The sequence below is a fragment of the Pungitius pungitius genome, chromosome 4, assembly GCF_949316345.1.
Source record: "Pungitius pungitius chromosome 4, fPunPun2.1, whole genome shotgun sequence".
In the NCBI taxonomy this organism is placed as follows: Eukaryota; Metazoa; Chordata; class Actinopteri; order Perciformes; family Gasterosteidae; genus Pungitius; species Pungitius pungitius.
This window is the reverse complement of record NC_084903.1, coordinates 25,391,420-25,407,262: the sequence shown is the minus strand read 5'-3', so window position 1 is coordinate 25,407,262 and position 15,843 is coordinate 25,391,420. Positions and strand designations below refer to the sequence as shown.

At 47.2% G+C, this 15,843-nt stretch overlaps 1 protein-coding gene across 1 annotated transcript in view; it reads left to right on the top strand.

Moving 5' to 3' along the window:
* Positions 1-15,843, top strand: part of LOC119226938 (multiple epidermal growth factor-like domains protein 11) — a 56,956-nt gene that overhangs the window by 34,465 nt on the left and 6,648 nt on the right. Inside the window, 15 exon segments of the mRNA XM_062561955.1 lie at positions 73-319; positions 996-1,116; positions 2,467-2,603; positions 3,538-3,750; positions 3,874-4,048; positions 5,884-6,004; positions 7,755-7,918; positions 7,991-8,093; positions 10,038-10,184; positions 10,835-10,969; positions 13,795-13,923; positions 14,165-14,293; positions 14,777-14,905; positions 15,039-15,167; positions 15,267-15,500. Coding sequence (XP_062417939.1) covers positions 73-319; positions 996-1,116; positions 2,467-2,603; positions 3,538-3,750; positions 3,874-4,048; positions 5,884-6,004; positions 7,755-7,918; positions 7,991-8,093; positions 10,038-10,184; positions 10,835-10,969; positions 13,795-13,923; positions 14,165-14,293; positions 14,777-14,905; positions 15,039-15,167; positions 15,267-15,500 — 2,313 coding nt within the window.

Genomic DNA, 15,843 nt, shown 5'->3' with positions numbered 1-15,843 from the left:
GTACATAAATATTGATGACCACACAGTTTTAAATCACATGTTGACCCCCCCTGCCCCCTCCTCTCTGTCCAGGCTGTGAGAGCGACTTCTGGGGCCCCCACTGCAGCAACCGCTGTCAGTGCCGTAACAGGGCCAAGTGCAACCCCATCACCGGAGCCTGCGTGTGCACCGACGGCTTCCAGGGGTGGCGCTGCGAGGAGCCCTGCGACCCCCACCTCTACGGCAAGGACTGCCTGCTGGAGTGCCAGTGCCTCAACGGCGCCACCTGCCAGCATCAGACCGGCGAGTGCCTGTGTGCGCCCGGCTACACCGGGGCCTTGTGAGTGCAGCGGGGGGGGGATGAGTTACACACACACACACACACACACACACACACATACACACACACAGGTAGCATCTTAGAACCTTGGCCTTCATAAATGTGCTATGATTTGTACAATCTGATCGTCTCTGAACCAGCTGCTGCTGTGCTTTTACTCTTTAACGTTTCTACCTTCTGATTCCTTCAGTTTGATTTTGGATTGTGTTTGGGTGGATTAGATCAGTGATTCTCAACTGGTGGGTCGTGACCCACTAGCGGACCCGTTTTTAATGGCCTTTGCATGGGAAAATAAAAATTAGGATTAAAAAAAAATAAATCAGAAAAAAATTCCTCCTGTGATTTTTATTTTGAAGGGACATTTTTAATGCAGCGGAGTGTCTTATTTTGCCGGCTCGTCCGTCCATGTTTTCAGCAGCGTGTGCCAGGTCGGGTCAAACCATTCTGATATGGGGGAGACTTTGGGTTTTTAGGATAATTAAACATCCTGAATATAAAATATAAAATTCAGCTTATGAACTTGATTTTAAATAAATTTGAGATGTTTAGAATGTTCCTGGATTTGGGTTCGCGGCTTGTCCTTAAGGGGGGATGGTGGGTCCCGGAGCCAGAACCAGTTGAGAACCACTGGATTAGATGAATATGTGAATTAAACATGTCGTCCTGGTCTCTCCAGCTGTGAGGAGCCGTGTCCTGCGGGTAAACACGGGCCCCTGTGTGAGCAGCGATGCCCCTGTCAGAACGGAGGAGAGTGCCACCACGTCACCGGACGCTGCTCCTGTCCCGCCGGCTGGGTGGTACGAGTCCACGGGTTCAGATGCTTGACCCTTATCCCCCTGGAAGCCTCTTTAGTAACAGCATTAACATCTGCTCTTGAGCTGCAGCCGCTTGTACAAGTTGGGGATGAGATCTTTGTGTGTTTTATGTTTCCAGATCTTTGAAAAGCTCTAAGTCGATCCAATTGTTTTACATGATCTGAATCATCACTATTCAAGACTTCTGCTTAAGTCTACTTAAGTCTACTTCAGTCTAATTCAGTCTACTTCAGTCTTCTTCAGTCTACTTAAGTCTGCTTAAATCTACTTCAGTCTACTTAAGTCTAATTAAGTCTACTTTAGTTTAATTCAGTCTACTTCAGTCTACTTAAATCTAATTAAGTCTACTTTAGTTTAATTCAGTCTACATCAGTCTATTTAAGTCTATTTAAGTCTACTTCAATCTACATCAGTCTACTTCAGTCTACTTAAGTCTACTTCAGTCTATTTAAGTCTACTTCAGTCTACTTAAATCTAATTAAGTCTACTTAAGTCTACTTTAGTTTAATTCAGTCTACTTCAGTCTATTTAAGTCTATTTAAGTCTACTTCAGTCTACTTAAATCTAATTAAGTCTACTTAAGTCTACTTTAGTTTAATTCAGTCTACTTCAGTCTATTTAAGTCTATTTAAGTCTACTTCAGTCTACTTAAATCTAATTAAATCTAATTAAGTCTACTTCAGTCTAATTAAGTCTACTTCAGTCTACATCAGTCTACTTCAGTCTATTTAAGTCTATTTAAGTCTACTTCAGTCTACTTAAGTCTACTTCAGTCTACATCAGTCTACTTCAGTCTATTTAAGTCTATTTAAGTCTACTTCAGTCTACATCAGTCTACATCAGTCTATTTAAGTCTATTTAAGTCTACTTCAGTCTACATCAGTCTACTTCAGTCTACTTCAGTCTATTTAAGTCTATTTAAGTCTACTTCAGTCTACATCAGTCTACATCAGTCTACTTCAGTCTATTTAAGTCTATTTAAGTCTACTTCAGTCTACATCAGTCTATTTAAGTCTATTTAAGTCTACTTCAGTCTACATCAGTCTACATCAGTCTATTTAAGTCTATTTAAGTCTACTTCAGTCTACATCAGTCTACATCAGTCTATTTAAGTCTATTTAAGTCTACTTCAGTCTACATCAGTCTACATCAGTCTATTTAAGTCTATTTAAGTCTACTTCAGTCTACATCAGTCTACATCAGTCTATTTAAGTCTATTTAAGTCTACTTCAGTCTACATCAGTCTACATCAGTCTATTTAAGTCTATTTAAGTCTACTTCAGTCTACTTAAGTCTACTTCAGTCTACTAAGTGACCGCTCCTCCTCCTCAGGGTCCCGTCTGTGCACAGCCGTGCTCGTTTGGATCGTTTGGCATCAACTGTTCTCAGGAGTGCACGTGTCGTAACGGCGGTCTTTGTGACCACATCAGCGGTCAGTGCCAGTGCACCGCCGGCTACATCGGAGAGAGGTACGGTACATCGGATCCAAACAGGAGGCTTAATAGATCGCTAGCTAGCGGACCCCAAAAGATTTAAGCCCCCGTGGCGGCCATTAAACGACGGGCCTCCACCAAGCTTTAGCTGGCTTTCTGCTTCTTTACTTTCACTCATTCATTAACGGCGCAGCGGGCAAAACCACGAATATAATAATAATACCGAGGAGTGAGCCGGTCTGTTGACCTCCATCTAACAGGTAAGAAGAGTGATGCAACGATAACGCAGCTCGCACAGAAGATGGAGGCTGTGGGCTCCCTCCCCACCTTCTAAAGCTCATTCAGGCCCATTATGTACTTTTCTTGACCAAGAGCCATTTGAAATAGTTTTGTCCTTTATTTTCTTTATCATCAAGTCTTCTATCCACACCCCCCCCCCCGCCCTCTCTCCCTCCATCTTTACTCTCAATTGAGCCAAATTACCTCCATTCATTTGGGTCCCAGACAGGTGAATTATCCTTCATGGAATAATTCCTGGATCGAGTCCCCCCCCCCCACGTCTTGGTCCTAATGGAATTAGCCGAGATAAGAGTCCTGAGGAAGTCGGCATGATTTAGACGTGACACAAAGCAGAGATCCTCAGCGGGACGTTTTAATTGAGTGATTTGTCTACTTCTTAATGGTTTCAACTCGTTGAACAAACTTCCACTTCTGGCTTGTTCCTCGTTGTGAAGTCCGCTCACTGCCCGCTGGGGGGGGGGGGGGGGGGGGTCGTCTGTGAGCACAGCCGAGAAGAAATGCAGCTCCTCTGCTGCTTCCCTCCGACCTGAGAGGTTCCTCCACTGGTCAAAGGTCTGCGTTCATCAGGTGGAACATGGAGGGAATGAACCCCTCCCAGGCCCACTGGTTCCAATGTCACCTTTCACACCCCCCCCCCCACTAACCCGCTGGTTGTGTTTACACCCCCCAGGTGCCGGGACGAATGCCCGGTCGGCGCTTACGGGCCGCAGTGCGCCCACAAGTGCGACTGTCAGAACGGGGCCAAGTGCTACCACATCAACGGGGCCTGCCTCTGCCCTGAGGGCTTCAAGGGGCCCAGCTGCCGGGACCGCTTCTGCCCCGCGGGCCTCTACGGGCTCGTCTGCGACAAGTACTGCCCCTGCAAGGCCGCCAACACGCTCAGGTACCATGTGGGACTACGATGGTCACGTGACACATTACCACACGCCAACACGTAGCCCAGTCTCAAAGGAGTTCCTGCGGGTCCGACCGACCTGACCTCTCGTCTCCTGACTCCTCCCCCCAGCTGCCACCCTCTGTCGGGCGAGTGCACCTGCGCGGCGGGGTGGGCGGGGCTTTACTGCAACGAGACCTGCCCGGCGGGCTACTACGGCGAGGGCTGCAGGGCGCCGTGCGCCTGCGTCAACGGGGCCGACTGCGACGGCGTGACGGGGGCCTGCCTGTGCGCCCCCGGCTTCATGGTGAGTGGACGTAGAGACGCCAGAGTGGGGGGGGGGGGTCAACGGGTCAGAGGACTATGAAACTATTTACTGTTATCAACCGAAGAGATGAAGTCCAACGTGTCACATCCTTTAAGCGTCCTGTGTTTGGCTTAGAAGGTCTGGCCCCCCCCCACCATGAAAAACTATGGTCACAAAGCACCTTCAAACCTTGGTTTCATCCAGAAAAACACAACTACAAATGGAGCCGTGGTTTAACTTTGCACAACATGCTCCAAACACGCCATGAATCCATCAACCGCTGCTGAGGCTGCAGGTTCAGAGTCACATGTTCCTTAATGTGGAACAAATACTGCAGGTGCAGGTGTGTGTGTGTGTGTGTGTGTGTGTGACTACAACACATCTGGGTGTAGCGTGTTCATCTCTGAGGTGAACTGTGTACTTTGGTCCGTGCAGCGAGAGAAGAGATTAAAGGGCATGGATTGAGTCCATGTGTGTGTCGATAGCAGAGAGTGTGTGTGCGAGGCCTCCTGCTGAGAGGAGACACCTCAGAGCAGATGACGCTCATGATTGGCTCGAGCAGCGAGGGGGGGGCGGGGGGGGTCTCTGCTTGTTCGGTAGCAGCTGAACTCGGAGGGATGAAATCCAGCTTTAGACAGAATCTACACGAGGTCACGATCAATATCTGTCGACACGTTCAACTCTGAGCCGAGGTTTAAAATCTGCAGATTTACAGTTTCACAAATCAGAAAATGTAAATTATGAAAATGTGCCCCAACGATCAATGATTCACTATTAATTATTATCAGGATGAAATGATGTTCATTTAGCGATAAAACCGTATTTAATGGTTGTAAAATGAGTCATTTGAACAGTAGATAGCAGATGCAGATGTAGGAGGCTTATCTCCACTTAACATCTAACATCAATCAGCTGTTTGTCTTAGTGTGTCTGTTATGACCATAAAACAACTAAAAGGATTCATGAACTCCGGACCCCTTTTTGTTTTGCATTTCATTAATAAAATGTACATAAAATGAAGTAACAGACGCAGGATGTCCTCGCTAACCGAGCGCCTCCTGGTGACCTCCAGTGACCCCCAGTGACCTCCAGTGGTTTACTGAGAGGTCATTTGGACAAAGTTGACTTTTGAAAATCGGTCCGTGGTTTTGTGTGCGTTTGTCGTTAGTGTGTGTTCGGATACGGATCATAAGGAGAGAACCAGCTTCACTTGGCCTGTTTGCTGATGAATACCAGGAGGCCTTGTTGATGTTCCAGAGGTCCATTCTGGAAGCTGCTTCTTCCCCCGGGAAACTCTTTATCCTTATTTATTCACAAAGGTTTTTTTTTTAGGTCCTTAATTCACCAACTTTTTTAATAAGGCTTCTCGCTTCTCCTGTCTTTGCACATTTGGCTGTCTTTGTGAATATTAGATTAATAGCAATTTAAAAGCAGCAGGTTGGAAGCGCAGCGGCTTTAATTAGTGCAGTTTACATGGTGAAGGTCCTGCAGGGTCAGCAGAAGGAGGCGGAATTTATTTAATCTTCGTGTAACCAACACGGTTCAATGAGGACCCGGTCCGTCCTCCGGGAGGGAGTCCTGGTCCAGGTGGACCACAAGTTAAAAAGGTTTGAAGAAATGAAATAAAACACAGAAAGAAGTAAAAGAAAATACAAAGTGCAGATAGCAAAAGCAAATGGGGACAGACACAGAAAAACACCAAACTCCTCCTGTGCAACATCTTTACAGCCACAACATGAGAAGGACGATGTTACCAAACTAAAGTCAGTATACACAGAGCTGTTGATGGGACACTACCACAGTTCCTAAGTGTCTCCGTGTCCGTTTGTCCTCAGGGGGACGACTGCTCCGTGCGCTGTCCTGCAGGCCTCTACGGGACCAACTGCAGCTCCTCGTGCTCCTGCCTCCACGGCGCCTCCTGCTCGCACCTGGACGGCTCCTGCTTCTGCTCAGAAGGTTCGTCGCTCTGCCGTCAGCTTCGGATCGAAGTCTCAGTAACTTTGGGGCTGGTTTTGTTTATTCAGAACTTTGATAGTCTTTTAAACTTCTTCTTTTTCTGAATCTCAAATCTCTGACCTGCTTGTTGCTCAGGTCAACATACATATGTAAAATATATATGTGTATATAGATGTATCCTCCATCCTCAGTGGAAGTTTTTACCCTTTACTCTCTGCTTCACCTCCTTAATATCTCTCAATAAAAGCATCCTTAAATATTAATGCCCCGCGGAGGCTGGTGGGGGGACATGGGTAATTAGAGTGGAGACATCTGAGAGCTCCGGGAGGAACAAGTGGGCGTCGGCCTTCACCCCGACGTCCTTCTCCTTCAGAGCGGAGAAGTTATCCTGCACAAGTTCAGGCTGATTAAAGAGCTTTATCACACGTGTGTTATCCGTGTCGAGCAAACATCTGACAATTCATTCAGCTCAACACACTTTCAGTTCTTCTTCTCAAGAGGCACCAGGCTGCAGGGGGTCCGGAGGCTCTGCTATCAAAAGGAATTTTGTCATTTTTTTCGAAGGAAGGAGGGCAAATCAGGACACTCAATCGTACAATTTTTAATGTAAATTAAAAAATAAATGTTTTAGCCCATGTTGCCCTCTTTTGGATAATAGCCAGTAATAACTGAAATGAGATGAATGGTGTATAAGACAAGTGTTTAATAGCACGTTAATTCACAGCCCGGAAATCTCTCCAACATCAACATTTGATTTCTGGGGATTAACTCTTTCTTCCGTGCTAAACTGTGGAGGATTATTACTGAAGCTTCATGTTTGCTCACTGTCAGTTTTATCCTCAAACAAAGGGGTTTAAATAATCTGGATAAACCGTTCACGACAAAGACCTTTAAATGGCACAAAGCTGCATTCTGTGTAGTGACCAGCAGGGGGCGACTCCTCTGCTCCCATAGACGTTTATGAGGAAATGACGAAATGACTCTACTTCTGTGTAGTGACCAGCAGGGGGCGACTCCTTTGCTCCCATAGACGTCTATGAGGAAATGACTCTACTTCTGTGTAGTGACCAGCAGGGGGCGACTCCTCTGCTCCCATAGACGTATATGAGGAAATGACTCTACTTCTGTGTAGTGACCAGCAGGGGGCGACTCCTCTGCTCCCATAGACGTCTATGAGGAAATGACTCTACTTCTGTGTAGTGACCAGCAGGGGGCGACTCCTTTGCTCCCATAGACGTCTATGAGGAAATGACTCTACTTCTGTGTAGTGACCAGCAGGGGGCGACTCCTCTGCTCCCATAGACGTCTATGAGGAAATGACTCTACTTCTGTGTAGTGACCAGCAGGGGGCGACTCCTCTGCTCCCATAGACGTCTATGAGGAAATGACTCTACTTCTGTGTAGTGACCAGCAGGGGGCGACTCCTTTGCTCCCATAGACGTCTATGAGGAAATGACTCTACTTCTGTGTAGTGACCAGCAGGGGGCGACTCCTCTGCTCCCATAGACGTCTATGAGGAAATGACTCTACTTCTCTCTTGATTTAGGGGGGATGCTTTAGGGCTGTCAAACGCTGATTGACAGGCCCCTACCAAGAGACCTACACACCGTCTCTACTTCCTCTATATATCTCAGAAAGTACTTGGATAATTACTGAATCAGACATCTATCAGTGCGAGAGGCGAGTTGTGATGACTTATCGTACCTTTGACCCGTCCGTCTGATGGCCTTTGGACTGTGTCCCTGTCCAGGTTGGCAGGGGGTGGACTGCTCCCTCCCTTGCTCCAGTGGTACCTGGGGTCCGAGCTGCAACCAGACGTGTCAGTGCGCCAACGCGGCGGCCTGCGACCCCGTCAACGGCACCTGCACCTGCTCCCCGGGCTGGAGGCGGGAGTACTGCGACCTGCCCTGCTCCGTAAGTGTCGCGCAGCCTGCATCCAGCTCCCGCTCCTCGTCCGGACCTCCCCTAACAATGGTCTCCCTTCAGGAGGGGTCGTACGGACTGGACTGCGGGGAGAGGTGCGACTGCGTCAACGCCGACGGCTGCGATCCGGTGAGCGGATTCTGCCGCTGCGCCGCAGGCTGGACAGGTGGGTCACGGAGGGTCGGGTCCATCGATACTCCGCTCACGGCACGGAGTCAAATGAGTCTTGTGACGCCAGAAGACAGAGACGAATTTACTCCGACTGCGATTACTCAGATGACCACTTGGGGCAGTAGGAGCCAAGTAAAAACTCTACAGTGGAATTAAACCTGGACATCACGCTCTTATGAATGCGAGGTGTTGGCGCTCACTAAACTCAGCGAAGGGTTCCTTGTGTTGCTGCACACCTCCTCTCCCTCCACCTTCTCCTCCTCCACCTCCTCCTCTTTGTTTTAACTCCATCGCCTCACTTTCACCCACTCTAAGGCTCAGAGGTAGTTTATTAATTGAGTTATAATGGCTGCATGTGCCCCACTCGCGTATTCTCTCATAATCCTCGTCAAAGGAAGTTTCTAATGAGCCGCAGATCCTCCGGTCTGCAGGGAGAGTGGGGGGGGGGCAAGGGGGGGGGGGACACTGTATTTGCACATGCATTATTCTTACTCCGTCCTTCTGCTTTTCATATATCCCTGTGTGGACGTGAGTGTAACTAACAATGAATTTAATGTGAGTGTCTGCAGACGGACCCCTGTGAGCACTGAGGGCACACACACACACACACATACACACACACACACACACATACACACACACACACATACGTGCAAGACTGATGAAACAAGGAGACACTTTAGCAGATCATTAAAAGGCAAAATGTCTCATTGGGTTAATTTGAGGAGTTTTTTTAAAGCTTGTTTAAACAAAACTTAAACTTGCAAACACAGATTATGTGATAACACATGTGTTTGAGCTTCGGGTCAGGATCCAGAGTAAGAAATTAGTTCAGTCTTTTAAGTGACATACAGTTCACATTTGAGAAGGGATGTTACTATTAAAAAGTAGAGCAAATGAAAGGATTATGTCTACATTTTCAAACATATATTATAAATAAAGAAAAAAAAGAAAAGGCATCTTGTGATAATTGACTAAATGAACATCATGCTGCATTGAAGAAGACTTGGAACTAGAGACTGAGTCCATAAACTCATGTTTACAATGTTTACTGAGGGAATAAATCAAGAGAGAAGTAGAGTCATTTCCTCATAGACGTCTATGGGAGCAGAGGAGTCGCCCCCTGCTGGTCACTACACAGAAGTAGAGTCATTTCCTCAATGACGTCTATGGGAGCAGAGGAGTCGTCCCCTGCTGGTCACTACACAGAAGTAGAGTCATTTCCTCATAGACGTCTATGGGAGCAGAGGAGTCGCCCCCTGCTGGTCACTACACAGAAGTAGAGTCATTTCCTCATAGACGTCTATGGGAGCAGAGGAGTCGCCCCCTGCTGGTCACTACACAGAAGTAGAGTCATTTCCTCATAGACGTCTATGGGAGCAGAGGAGTCGCCCCCTGCTGGTCACTACACAGAAGTAGAGTCATTTCCTCATAGACGTCTATGGGAGCAGAGGAGTCGCCCCCTGCTGGTCACTACACAGAAGTAGAGTCATTTCCTCATAGACGTCTATGGGAGCAGAGAAGTCGCCCCCTGCTGGTCACTACGCAGAATGCAGACTTGATTGGTTTAATTAATATGATTTATAATGATATGATTCATTTGAGTTGATACACCCACTTATTTCTTGACAGTAAGAATTCAATAGAATATAACCGCTAAATTACAACTGTTTCCTTAGATAAGATGTCTCTGTCACATCTGTCCTTCACCCAACCCCCCGCCCCCCCCCACCTCTCCTCGCCCCTCCCCCCTCCCTCCCCGCCTCTCGCTAATCTTATTTCTTTGCATCATTCTCTCTCCTTCAAGTTCAAGTGACACATCTAAAACCTCTGTGAAGTCACTCCACTTAAAAAGCCGGGGAGCTGAGAACAAAGCCCACTCAAAGCTCTGCGTGTGTGTGTGTGTGTGTGTGTGTCTGCATGTGTGTGTTTCCTGCAGGTGTCCATTGTGACAGTGTGTGTGAGGAGGGCCGCTGGGGACCCAACTGCTCCATCAGCTGCACCTGTGAGAACGGAGGCTCCTGCTCCCCAGAGGATGGATCCTGTGTGTGTGCGCCGGGCTACCGGGGCACCAACTGCAGAAGAAGTAAAGGAACGCACACACACACACACGCACACACACACACACACACACACACACACACACACACATGCTGCAGTGCGGCGGAGGAGCTTCTGTGTGAAAGCTCTCCAGAAGCAGTTCCATCGTCTTCTGTCTGACACGAGGATTCCAGAGTTAGTTTGAAGCACATTTCTTCTCTGCAGAAGCTCTTTGAATATAAAAGTCTTGGTTGGACTGACAGGAGGATCCCGGGGCAGAGATGCTAAGGCCCCCCCCCACGTCCAGACGCTCATGGTGGGGCGGGGGGGCACAAAGCAGAATCTTGATGGACTGTGTACCATCACCACCGATTAGACCTCCTCAAAGAGGGGGGAGATGAGACGACGGGACACTGTAAATATATATACCTCTATAGATGGGTATATATATTTATATATATGTAAGCTTTCATATATGTGTAGTTTATGAACTTAAATTGAGACTAAGTGGACCATGAAATCCATTATTGAAATGATCAAAGAACTAATCAGATAACCAATCAGTTCCCTTCAGACTCTGAAATGGCCTTTTCTCACACAATGTGTGTGTGTGTGTGTGTGTGTGTGTGTGTGTGCGTGTGTGTCTATGTGTGTCTGTGTGTGTGTGTGTATGTGTGTGTGTGTGTGTGTGTGCAGCCTGTTCGCCTGGTTTCTACGGACAGCGCTGCGCCCGGTCCTGCCCTCAGTGTATCCATAGCGACGGGGCGTGTCACCACGTCAGCGGCCACTGTGAATGTCTGCCCGGCTTCTTCGGCTCGCTGTGCAATCAAGGTCAGTTTATCTTAGATTAACTTAAGGCTCATTCAGTTTATCTTAACTTAACTTAAGGTTCATTCAGTTTATCTTAACTTAACTTAAGGTTCATTCAGTTTATCTTAACTTAACTTAAGGTTCATTCAGTTTATCTTAACTTAACTTAAGGTTCATTCAGTTTATCTTAACTTAACTTACGGTTCATTCAGTTTATCTTAACTTAACTTAAGGTTCATTCAGTTTATCTTATCATAACTTAAGGTTCATTCAGTTTATCTTATCATAACTTAAGGTTCATTCAGTTTATCTTATCATAACTTAAGGTTCATTCAGTTTATCTTATCTTAACTTACGGTTCATTCAGTTTATCTTATCTTAACTTAAGGTTCATTCAGTTTATCTTATCTTAACTTAAGGTTCATTCAGTTTATCTTATCTTAACTTAAGGTTCATTCCATTTATCTTAACTTCACTCCACGGATTCAACGGTTCCTACGGCGCATGCTGTTATTTACCTGTATGCAAATGAGGTCACATGCTGCTGACATGGGGTGCAGAAAATGAGCCTCCTATGTCCTCTGTCCTTCGTCTGTCCTCCTGTCCTCTATCAGTAGCAGAACCGGAGGTGATATATCTGATGGATTGGACTTTGAGATGCCGGGGGGGGGGGGGGGGGGGGTTGTCTGTGTGGTATTTTCGCTCTATGCCGTTCGCTGCTCTGATGAACCCCCACGGAGCGGTCGGATCGGTCTCACGTCTCACTTGATGCCCTCAACACCTCTAATTAAATTCCAGTCTATAAGCAGAGAAGAAGGCAGAGCACTTGTGTGTCTACATTTCACCGGGTGATAGAAGACTAAATCTCATTCTGCCGCCCTTAACCCCCCCCCCCCCACCTACCAAGGGTTCCCCCCCACCTCATTATTTCAGATTGGCTTCATCCTGGGGGGTCAAACAGGTGTTGATTCTTCGATTGAGGATCCTAAGCTGCGAATGTGGTGAAATATTCATTGTCATTAAACATGAGGACCGTGTCCCACATCATCCATTCTTCTGCTGTTTCTGGGGGGGCGAGGGTTGGGGGGGTCCTTCTGTACGACCTGTCAGCTCTCGTTGCCTCCTGCTCGTACATGAGAGGAAATAATAACACACGGTAATGACAAAACAAATTCTATAAATAGTAAGTTTCCATTGCGACATGTGGGAAGAAACTGATGAGACATCAGGAGCTTTAACTTCATAAAAGGTGTTGTTTCAGTTCATTGTTTAATTCATCGTTTGTTTAATCTATATTGAGCTGCAGATTGTACCTGAAGATGAGCTGCCGTAAACACTCATGACTGCAGGGTTATAACATCGCTCTGGACCACGGCTCCGCGGCGAGGGTCGACAGGTTGCCGATGGCAACTGTTTAGAGACATTTGAAACCAATTCTTATCCTTTGGTTGTTCTTCAGTGGAAATAAGTTCCAAACATGTAGAAAATCAGTGAAAGAGCTGCAGTCTCAACAGTCTGCTAATTACTTCTACGCGTCCCTTTGATCCAGACCTTTCAGACACCACTCATACGCTGGTCGCTGTTACGTAAGAGGAAGGACTTCATTAAAGCGCTATGATGATCTTTGTTGGGGATGATTGTCCTTCTGAAGGGAAACCGCACTAATGTCTCCTTTAATGGAGACCATACGTTGTGCAACAGGTGGAATGTAAATGAGTGGAGACGAGTAATGTAAAGAAATGAATATCTACATGAACTATATATTTATAGCACACGTTTGTTTCAAGAGGACGACTACACACTGCATCTGTCACAATCACACAAACATCCTTAAAATGAACATTTTGTTAGTTTGGAGCCGTTGTTTTTAAACGTTCTGCTGTAACACCGCACATGAGCACAAAATCACAAATTCCAAGTAAGCAGAATAATTGAATAAGTGAAAATGACCAATCAGTAGTATTAATGTGACTTCTACTGAAGACGACCGTAGCAGCGGTTGGCAGGAACAACCACCGTCCAGATGTTAATAACGCTTCCATCTCCATGAACTCACAGACTTCAGTTCAGACCGAACTAACCGCTGAAGAGGAGCAGCTCGTTCTCTCCTTCTAATTGGCAATAATCAAAAAGCCCCCGAGCACATCCATAAGTGATCTCGCTGTGCGACCACATCCACGCATCCGAACATGGAAAACAAGTACAAGTACCACATCCTTAAGCTTCCTGGAATGATGAACACGTTCTTCTCCCCTTGGTGCTGCTTTCTGCACGGACTCTAATCACATTAAGAACCATCAGAACAAAGATTCATCTTCATGTTTCATGATTGCACATCGCAAAAAACAGAAAGTGAGTCAAATAAAGATACTGTAAGTTCAGCGATAACAGAGATTAACGTGAGTTTTATGCTGCTTTCTATTCACTCGAATCAAATCTCTTTTAAATTATTATCTTAGATTAACAGTTTTCTTTCTTCTTGTCTCTCAGTGATTATAGTTGATTACGATTGATTACAGATTACGATTGCATGAGTAAAATTAAACAGATCTATTGATGACATTAAGTGGTTTCATTTATTAGACTAAAATAGTAATGAAAATATATTTTTAATCTTTTTATCAAGAAAAGAAAATAAGTTTCTTCAACAAAGTGAATTTTTTTTTTTTTAATGATAAAACAGCAACAACTGTTAAAATTCAACAATGACCTGCAAACGAAATGTGACCAGGGATCTAAAAGTTTTTTAAAAGTGTAAAAATGTTCCTCGAAGAAGCTTAATGATCCGATTGGCAGTTTACCTGACACTGTGTGTGTGTGTGTGTGTGTGTGTGCGGTCCTCACAGTGTGTCCCGGGGGGCGGTTCGGTAAGGCGTGTGCTGAGGCGTGTTCGTGCAGCAACAACGGCTCGTGTAACCCCATCGACGGCTCCTGCCAGTGCTTCCCCGGATGGATCGGCGGGGACTGCTCTAAACGTAACACACCTCCCCTCTCTCCCGGGTTGATCATCAGCCAATCAGAGAAGACTAAAAAAATATTAAATGGAGCCAATTATTCCATTGGCTGTGACATCTGGCATCGAACAGAGCTTCCACAATCACCTCATCACTTGTGAAGCTAATGGAAGCACAGACCGTCCCGGTCTTCAAGTCGGTCCTCATGACGCTGACATCTGTATCTGTGTGTGTGTGTGTGTGTGTGTGTGTGTGGGGACAGCGTGTCCTCAGGGCTCATGGGGTCCAGACTGCATCCACACATGTAACTGTCACAACGGAGCCCAGTGCAGCGCCACGGACGGAGAGTGTGACTGCAGCTCGGGATGGACGGGCCTCTTCTGCACTCAGCGTACGCATCTCACACACACACACATGTGCACAGACATACACACACACACGCACGCACGCACATACACACACATCTAATAAGGGAGGCGGTGATAGTCTCCTGGGCTGCGTGTCAGAGCACATCGTGGATTGGCTCTCAGTTTATTACAGTTTTGATCCTCTCATGCTTGCACCTCCATCTGGTGGCAGATAAAACTAACTACATCCTACATACAGCAAAAATACAAATGTCAAGATATAAACGTTGCCATGACTACATCCACTTCTCATAATCAGCCGGTGATTCAGACCTGAAGAGAGCTGCAGGAACTACATCTAAATAAAAGAAGATTTAAAGTTTAATACGTTTTTCTGGGTTTGGTTTAATCTGCTGATCCTCTGTGACTGAACTGATTAGCGATTGGCTGTGAAAGCTGCTTCAGACTCATCTCTGAACAGCTGATGTGCCCCCCCCCCCCCCCCCATCCCCACTGCCCCCCTCCAGGCTGCCCGGCCGGGTTCTACGGCTCCCGCTGTGCTGAAGTGTGCCGCTGTCAGAACGGGGCGGACTGCGACCACCTGGGGGGGCAGTGCTCCTGCAGGACGGGCTTCATGGGACAGAGCTGCGAGCTCAGTGAGTGTGTGTGTGTGTGTGAGTGTGTGTGTGTGTGTGTGTGTGTGTGTTGCACATTTACTAACTCACTACCAACCATACTTCTTTACGTCTTACTGCTTACCCCCCCCCCCCCCCCCCCTCTTTGATCCAGAGTGTCCCGCGGGGACGTTCGGCTACGGCTGCCAGCAGCTGTGCGAGTGCATGAACAACGGAACCTGCGACTACGTGACGGGGACCTGCTACTGCAGCGCCGGCTTCAAGGGCATCCGCTGTGACCAGGGTGAGCGGCGGGGGGGGGGGGGGGGTTTGATGCAGCTTGCATGAGGACTGGTTGAAGGTGGAGATCAGGTGCTCAACCTGCTCTCTGATTTCCCCTCAGCGGCTCTGATGATGGAGGAGCTGAACCCCTACACCAAGATCAGCCCGGCCCTGGCTTTGGAGCGCCAGTCGGCCGGCGCCGTCCTGGGCATCGTCTTCCTGCTGCTGCTCATCGTGGCCATGCTGGGCCTGGTGGTCTGGTTCCGGTACCGGCAGAAAGAGAAGGGCCACCAAGTGCCGAGCGTTGCCTACACGCCGGCGCTGCACCTCAACTCCACCGACTACTCGCTGTCAGGTAAAAGACGGGCCAATCGCAGGGCGCTCTTCTGTTTCCTTTATTCCTCCCAGCAGGCTGGACCCCCCCCCCCCTCCCCCCCCCAACCATGACCGCATCGTGGTTTAAACTATTGGTCAAATGTATAAAATGTCAGAAAAGGTTTTTTTGTTGTTATACAAATTTACAATGACTTCAGAGAAAGTGTTTTTTGCGTGATGATCTGCATGAACGTGTTGCTCATTGGCAGAAATAATGAGGTAAAGAAAATGTTCCTCTTGGCTGAAGTTCCTCGTCTTGGTTCAAGCCGGCGTTCCTCTATGGCGTTCCTTTATGGCGTTCCTTTATGGCGTTCCTTTATGGC